The sequence below is a fragment of the Varanus komodoensis genome, unplaced genomic scaffold, assembly GCF_004798865.1.
Source record: "Varanus komodoensis strain SLA01 unplaced genomic scaffold, ASM479886v1 scaffold8, whole genome shotgun sequence".
Lineage (NCBI taxonomy): Eukaryota > Metazoa > Chordata > Lepidosauria > Squamata > Varanidae > Varanus > Varanus komodoensis.
In genome coordinates this window covers 18,591,991-18,600,086 of record NW_025336481.1, presented here as the reverse complement: position 1 = coordinate 18,600,086, position 8,096 = coordinate 18,591,991, and the positions used below count along the sequence as shown (strand labels likewise).

The 8,096-nt window shown below is 42.2% G+C and overlaps 1 protein-coding gene across 1 annotated transcript in view; it reads right to left on the bottom strand.

Annotated features, from left to right (window-relative positions):
• Positions 1–653: 653 nt before the first annotated feature.
• The window catches only part of ACO2 (aconitase 2), a 50,203-nt gene continuing 42,760 nt past the window's right edge, over positions 654–8,096 (bottom strand). Inside the window, exons 17-19 of the mRNA XM_044455175.1 lie at positions 3,044–3,051; positions 805–809; positions 654–693 (exon numbers count right to left, since the gene is read on the bottom strand). Coding sequence (XP_044311110.1) covers positions 654–693; positions 805–809; positions 3,044–3,051 — 53 coding nt within the window. The remainder of the gene's footprint in view (positions 694–804; positions 810–3,043; positions 3,052–8,096) is intronic.

Below are 8,096 nucleotides of genomic sequence, written 5' to 3'. Positions count from 1 at the left end.
GAAATAGCATTTAAAAGAATCAGGATCTTATTCAGTGTAGGAAACTGAGCTATGATTTTCTGGTCCCTTCCATGTCTGCAGTATCTATTTACCACACAGCTTCTGAGCAGAGAAAGCTACATGATGTTACCTGTAGCAAGAGTATGCCAACCATTGGGATTAATTTAATTGGAAGTAATTTCAGATGAGTCTACACATATTTTCTTTTTATGACCTGGGACACTTTTAAAGTATAGTTACTGTTTCCTTCACACATTTTTATGGAGGGGCCATATAATATAGTCATCCAACTGTCATATCCGCAAATTTTTCTGTTCCCTCCATCTCTTTTTCCCTTCTCAGAAAATCCCTTAAGGTAAGAGAGAACAAGTAGAATGGCTGTGCAGACTCTTTGCTGCTGTGAATTCAAAAGTGCACAACTGAGGCACAGCAGGAAGAGTTGCCTCTATGGGAAAGTGGGGGCAGTTTGGAGGATAGCACTCATCTCTCTAGCCACTTTCCACTTGTGGAACCATTGTGTGCCCTGCACAGCAGGCCTTCTAAAAAGCTTTTGCTTTCCATCCTATGCTTCCTTGTTAATAGTTTCTTTGACAAAAAGCTGTATCTGATGGTATCTCATATTTTGTATTAAAAGCAGCTCCTGGTTCCTTATATCAGCTCTCAATAACTCCTTGTTTCCTGAGGCCTTGCTTTCTCTAAAGGTGTAAGTGTTGTCCTATATGTACCACCTTCCTACAATTAGCTAATTAGTGGATTCTATTATAACAGCCTTCATGAACCTGTTGCCCTTTGGGTGCCTTAGACTTCAGCTTCCAGTATTCCTGAGTCAGCCATGCTAGGTAGGGTAATAGGAGGTGTCTAAAACATCTGGAGAGCACCTAGTTCAAGGGTCGGCAACCCACAGCTCCGGAGCCGCACGTGGCTCTTGAACCCCTCTGCTCTGCAGCTCCATCCCTCAAAATGCGCACCAGCACAGCTGCTGATCTGCTCGAAGCTCAGCAGCTAGCTAGTTAAGTAAATCAGCTAGTTAAGTAAATCGCTAAACAAATTCCTCTGCTAAACAAGCTTCCTGCAGGCTCTCATGTTACACAGCTTGGCTTGGGACCTGTCACAGTTCACAGCACTTGACTGTTTATCTGCTAATCAGTCACTAAACACACCTATATCTCCAGCACAGGGCACAGCCATCAATCTGCCCTGATTTACTGAGCTTCCCCCCTCCCCCAGGCCAACCATGGATAAACCGAAGCAAAGAAAAGTTTCTGAAGAAAACCAAACATTTTTGGTTAGATTCATTTGCTTTTACTGCTGATGGGGTTTACTTAGGGTGTTTGCTGTTTAATGCATACAGCCCTTTAGCACTGACTTTGACTCTTCAGGAAGCTGTTCTCCTATTCAAACTATATGAAAGGAGTCCCACTAGTTTATAATGTAAGATTTAAAATAAGTTTTTAGTGACTGAACAAGAGCTGCAGCTAAACCATAATGAAGATATACATAGCATTAAGGTAAAAAACAATATATGCAGTGTTATCTTCATTTTAGATGTCAAAAGGGTTTTGTGGCTGCCAGTGTTTTCTTTTGTGGGGGAAACAGGTCCAAATGGCTCTTTGAGTGTTAAAGGTTGCTGACCCCTGACCTAGTTGGAGCATATTATGCCATTTGCTTGTTTCATGTAAACAGTTAAATTTTTATCTAAGAAAATTCAAACATTATCCAAATGATTAAACGGAGCCATTTAATACTCTGAGTGTTGCAGCTTTCTATTAAAGCAGAAGTACAAATGAGGGGAAGTTTTGGTGGGGAGTGGGAGCAACAGCTTACTTTGCTTGCTTCTGCTTTTCTTGCTTGGAAAATACTTTTACAGATGCAGTAGGACTATCATGATTGTGAGTATGCATTTATATATTGTGGCTGCAATCTTGTAGGACTGTGATCCCCAGGTGATAGGTGTGAAAGGATGATTTGAAACAAGGGAGTAAAGACAGTTAAAAAGGTAACAAAGAAAATTTCTTAGCCCAAAGGAGGGGCGGGGCTAAAATCAGCACAAGGTATGGGGCAACAGGCAGGAGGACCAAATACTTCCTGATTGTTTATTGACAAGCTGGGCAGAACAAAATGAACCTATTGTAGCCCACCAGGGGCAGAGCTGGATTGGGAAGATGGTCAGGTGTTGGGGCAGTGCAGAGTAGGTAGGCGGAAAGAGTGTTAACTCTCAGTACCCTAGCCAATAAGGGGAAAAGAGAAGGGGGGGCAGGGCATATAAAATGAGATGTGAACATGTGCTCAGGTGAACAGGAAAATGGGAAGGAAACCATTTTTTTCCTGTTCCTTTCATTGCAATAAAGTTTTAAAAAGAACTCTGCATGCCTGGAATATTTTTCTCTTCTGACGGAAAGGAAAGAGTGATCATAATACAGGCACTTAATTTGCTTCAGTGCAGTTTTTTTAAAAGTGCATTAGCTAATGCATACTCTGTAAAATGGACACTTGTCTCTTCTAAAAGTTTGCTGAAAAACAGTTTCAAAACATTAGGAGTAGGAGGATGAGGTGATGAATGAAAAGTGGGCTGGGATGGCACTGCCCACACAGCCATACCACACCCTTTATCAGCAAAATGTGCATTAAAAATATTTGACACCCTGCAGTGTGGCTAGGCAATGGTGCTTTTGCTTGTAACTTATAATGGAAGAATATTGACTGGTAGTACTAGAAGCTCTGACTGGAAACACCATTGCTGAGAGCGTGGGCCTCTCTTCAAAACAAAGCAATTTCACCACCTGTAAGTTCAAAATTCTTGATTATTTCAGTATGTTTTTAGCTCTTATGGTTCTGCAAGTAAGCTTGAAAGTACAAAGCACAGGTGACACATGGGTTTGTACAGCCTCAAAAGCAATAAGGAAGGTAAGACTATTGAGTGCTCAGGGAGTGGAATGGGGGCTTCAGGAGTCAAGGTGTAGCTCCTTACCCTTTCCCACAATTAATGGAGTAAGTGGTGAACAAGAGCAAGCACATGCAAATTTTGCATAACAAGATACAGGACATTGGTTTCCTTAGTTCTGAGTTTGCACATGCAAAGAATGCCCTAAGCTTTAGACTAATGCAGCTGAAGCCCCAGCATTATCCCTTCACAAAGCTGGTTGGAGGAACACAACAGATCCCACATTCAAAAAATGTAAGGTTCTTCAGGCATGTTACTAAATATGACTGGATCTGGGTTATATATCTGTCTCAAAGAACAAAGATTAGTATATCAGACAGGCAGTGGCAAGGCAAGAAAATAATCAGAACAATAACACTTGATTTTGGCAGACCTATTACGTTTTTTTTTTCAAAACCAGACAGAACATCAACTAATTTATTACAATAGATTGCCTCTAGATGGCACTAAGGCATGAACCCTAAATGTATTCTTCAGGCCTCAGTATCTTCAGCTTTACACTAGAAGTTACATAAATCCTCAGAGCAGCTTTTAGTAAAGAATAGTGGATTCAGGAAGTATGGATTTCAGTGGACAAAAAGCGTGAGAGCATAACCCTTTCCACACCTGCCATTTCTGTTGTATCTCTGCCGGCTTTATCTGCATATCACTGAAATCCTACCCCAAACCTCCTGATAGTGCTCCCAGTAGCTTTCTGTAAATTAGGGGTGAGATATCTAGCCTGAGGACCAAATTAAATTTTGGAGATGTTCTTGGGGTCAAAGGCAAAGCAGTGGGGCAAGACAAGACAGAAATTACAAACAATACCATGCTATAGTGTAGAGCTCTTACTAAAAGTGACTGACCCTGTGTGGTGTGTTAGAGGGCTAAACTGGGACTTGGGTAATCTGAATTCTACTCCCTGCTCAGCCATGAAGGGTTCTCTGGGTGACTTTGATGGTCACTGAGTGACTTTGGGTCAGATTCTCAACCTACCCCCTTCCAGTGGTTGTTCTGAAGATAAAATGGAGGGGAGGAGGAGGGTTGTGTAAACCTTCTTGGGTTTCTTGCAGGAAAAACAGTGTGATATAATAAATCAAGAACTGTACAAAAGCTGAAAACCACCAAAGGAATGGTGTTTGGGAACAAGGAAGAGGAGGGCAGTTTGTGGCACTGGGGGTGGGGGCTGGATTTGGCCAATGGGCTTAAGTTTGCTGCTCCTTATATAGATGTAGAATAGTTGTTCCTTTTATTTATTTATTTATTTAAAACATTTCTATGCCACCCCATCGCAATAAAGCCTCTGGGCGGCTCACAAAACATCAACAAACAAACCATACAATAAAACCCCAATACAATAAAACCTCAGTGCCATTAAACCTCAATAAAACTTCTACCCTGCTACTACCAGCCAAATGAAGAGGAACAGAACTGTCATATGAATATCCCCACCCCCTTCCAGTTCACATGGGCGGCCAGAACAATACAGTGGTTGGTAGTATCAAAAGCTATCCATGCAAGAGAATCAGTGTACCTCTTTCTCAGCCATCAAGATAGCCAGAGCAGTTTCTGTGCCTGAGACCTGACTAAAATAGGTCTAAGAATGTGTCATTCAAGACCCTATGGAGTTGTACAGCCACCACACACTCAACTTGCCCACACCTTGCCCAGAAGGAGTAGATAAATATCAAAGACCAGACTCACCTTGCAGCATCTGTCTGATGTGCTCCTGCTCATCATGGAGTGATTCAAGGTGTGGCAACGGGATAAAACCCATGTCCATATGTTCTTGCACAAACTTGGACTTCCTCTGTCAGGGTGATAAAAGATGCCTGTGTTTCTCTCTCCTAGGTTACAGAGGAGCACAGGGACCCTGGTTTTCTCATTAAGTTGCTGAGCAGAGTTGGTTGCAACAGATTCCTCAGGGAATGGCTATCTGCCAGACACAACTACATTAAGCAGTAATAGCAAATTTCATTGTTGGGGCTGTAACTGTCCTTTTGCATCATTGTGAGATTTAGTACCTCTCACTTTTGGTTCTTTCAGTGGTAAGCCAATAAGGACTTGAGAGAAACCCACAGATTTCAGGTCTGAGGGATTTCTTAGAGTTTCCAGATGTTCTTTAGGGCAAAATACAAGTGTTACCAATCAGAAAGCATTAGCAAGCTGTACCCCATTTTAAGCAAGCCATTGAGATATTGAAGTGTCCAAAAATGAGCCACCAGGATGGAGAGAGGCATAGAAACAAATTCCTAAACAGAATGATTAAAAGGGCTGCGCATACAGAGAAGATTAAGGAGAGGCATAATTGTAAATCATTCAAGGGGCAAACCATTCAGCATCACAGTAGTCCAAGTCTATGCTCCAACCACTGGTGCTGAAGAGGCTGAAGTTGACCAGTTCTATGAAGACCTACAACACCTTCTAGAATTAACACCAAAAAATGATGTCTTGATCATCATGGGGGATTGGAATGCTTAAAGTAGGAAGCCAAATGATAACCAGAATAACAGGCAAGTTTGGCCTTGGAGTACAAAATGAAGCAGGACACAGGCTGGTAGAATGTTGTCAAGAGATTATGATGGTCATAGCAAACACTCTTTTCTGACTCTACACATGGACATCACCAGATGGTCAACACAGAAATCAGATTGACTATGTGCTCTGCAGCCAAAGATGGAGAAGCGCTATACCAGGGGTCCTCAAAATTTTTCAACAGGGGGCCAGTTGACAGGTGCCAGTTGTGGATGCGGGCTGCCAAGGTGGTGCCACGGAGGAGTGTGAGCCAGTGAGGGGGAGAGGCATGTGCGCACATGCAAGGCAAGGCAGGAAGGGGGGGTGCGCAGGGCGAGGCGCCGGTTTGCTCGCAAGGAGATCGTTTTTGCCAATCGAGTCCAAAACGATCTCCCCGTGAGCTAGCTGCCGCCGGGCACACTCACAGCAAGGCACCGGCTTGCTCAAGACGAGAATATTTTCTCCAAGCAAGTCCAAAATGACCTCCTCGCGAGCAAGCCACACACCTGCGTGTGCCTGTGCACATGCCCAGGGAGTGCAAACCTGTGGGGTGGGCCAGTTAAATGGGCATGGCAGGCCAGATCCGGCCCGTGGGCCTTAGTTTGAGGACCCAAGCTCTATACAGTCAGTAAAAACAAGACCAGGAGCTGACTGGCTCAAATCATGAGCTTCTCGTTGCAAAATTTAGGCTTAAGTTGAAGAAAGTAGGGAAAAGCACTAGGCCACTCAGGTATGACCTATATCATATACCAGATGAATATACAGTAGAAGTGACAAATAGATTTAAGGAATTAGATCTGAGTGCCTGAAGAACTATGGATGGAAGTTCGCAACATTGTTTAAGAGGTAGCAACTAAAACCATCCCAAAGAAAAAGAAATGCAAGAAAGCAAAATGGCTGTCTGAGGAAGCTTTACAAATAGCTGAGCAAAGAAGGGAAGCGAAAGGCAAGGGAGAAAGAGAAAGATACACCCAATTGAATGCAGAATTCCAGAGAATAGCTAGAAGAGATAAGAATGCCTTCTTAAATGAACAGTGCAAAGAAATAGAAGAAAACAATAGAACAGGGAGGACCAGAGATTTCTTCAAGAAAACTGGAAATGTGAAGGGAACATTTCATGCAAAGATGGACATGATAAAGGACCAAAATGGCAGGGACCTAACAGAGGCAGAAGAGATTAAGAAGAAGTGGCAAGATTACACAGAGGAACTATACAATAAAGAGCTTAACATGCCTGATAACCACGATGGGGTGGTCACTGACCTTGAGCCAGACATCCTGGAATGTGAAGTCAAATGGGCCTTAGGAAGTCTGAGCAAAAATAAAGTTAGTAGAGGCAACAGTATTCCAGGTGAGCTATTTGAAATCCTAAAAGACGATGCAGTAAAAGTGCTACACTCGATATGCCAGCAAATTTGGAAAACTCAACACTGGCCACAGGATTGGAAAAGTTCAGTTTATATTCCAATTCCAAAGAAGGGCAATGCCAAAGAATGTTTGAACTACCGCATCATTGCACTCATTTCACAGGCTAGCAAAGTGATGCTCAAAATCCTACAAGCTAGGCTCCAGCAGTATGTGGACAGAGAACTACCAGGAGTACAGGCAGGGTTTCGAAGAGGCAGAGGAACTAGAGATCAAATTGCCAACATACGCTGGATCATGGAGAAAACATCTACTTCTGCTTCATTGACTATGCTAAAGCCTTTGATTGTGTGGATCACATCAAACTGTGGCAAGTTCTTAAAGAGAAGGGAGTACCAGGCCATCTCATTTGTCTCTTGAGAAACCTATATGCTGGTCAAGAAGCAACAGTGAGAACTGGACACGGAACCACTGATTGGTTCAAAATTGAGAAAGGAGTTCAGCAAGGCTGTATACTGTCACCCTGTCTATTTAACTTATACAGTAGACTTGCGACTATCTGGCCTCCGTACTATCCAGCCTAGTTAAAAAATAACTATCAATGAACAGTAAAATAAGTTTAAATAATTTTTGTAAGAATTAAGCCTACGTTTTATGTTAATGTTTTATTTTAAAAGTGTATGTATTCATACTGTACAGTGTACATGATTTTATGTTTCCTGCAATTAAGTTAGACATTATAAAATTTATCTTAAAATGTGTACTATATTTTTATCCTTGGACTTACTTTTTCTGTAATAAATTTTTAAAACGTACAGTACAGAATGTAACAAACATTTATAAAGTACTGGCCTGTACTAAGAGGTGAGAAAATATGAATAAGAGCGGGTTTTGGTATAAAAAGGGTGTTTTTAATGGTATGGGTGGGGTAGGAAGTGAGCATTTATAGAACTCCGGCCTATCCGGCCTGCCCTTCCGCCACATTAGGCTGCTGGATAGTTGAGAGTCTACTGTATGCAGAGCACATCATGAGAAAGGTGGGGCTAGATTAATCACAAATTGGAATTAAGATTGCTGGAAGAAATATCAACAACCTCAGATATGCAGATGATACCACTCTAATGGCAGAAAGTGAAGAGGAACTAAAAAGCCTCTTGATGCGGGTGAAGGAGGAGAGCGCAAAAGTTGGTGTGAAACTCAACATTAAGAAAACTAAGATCATGGCATCCGGTCCTATTACTTCCTGGCAAATAGATGGGGAAGAAATGGAGGTAGTGACAGATTTTATTTTCCTGGT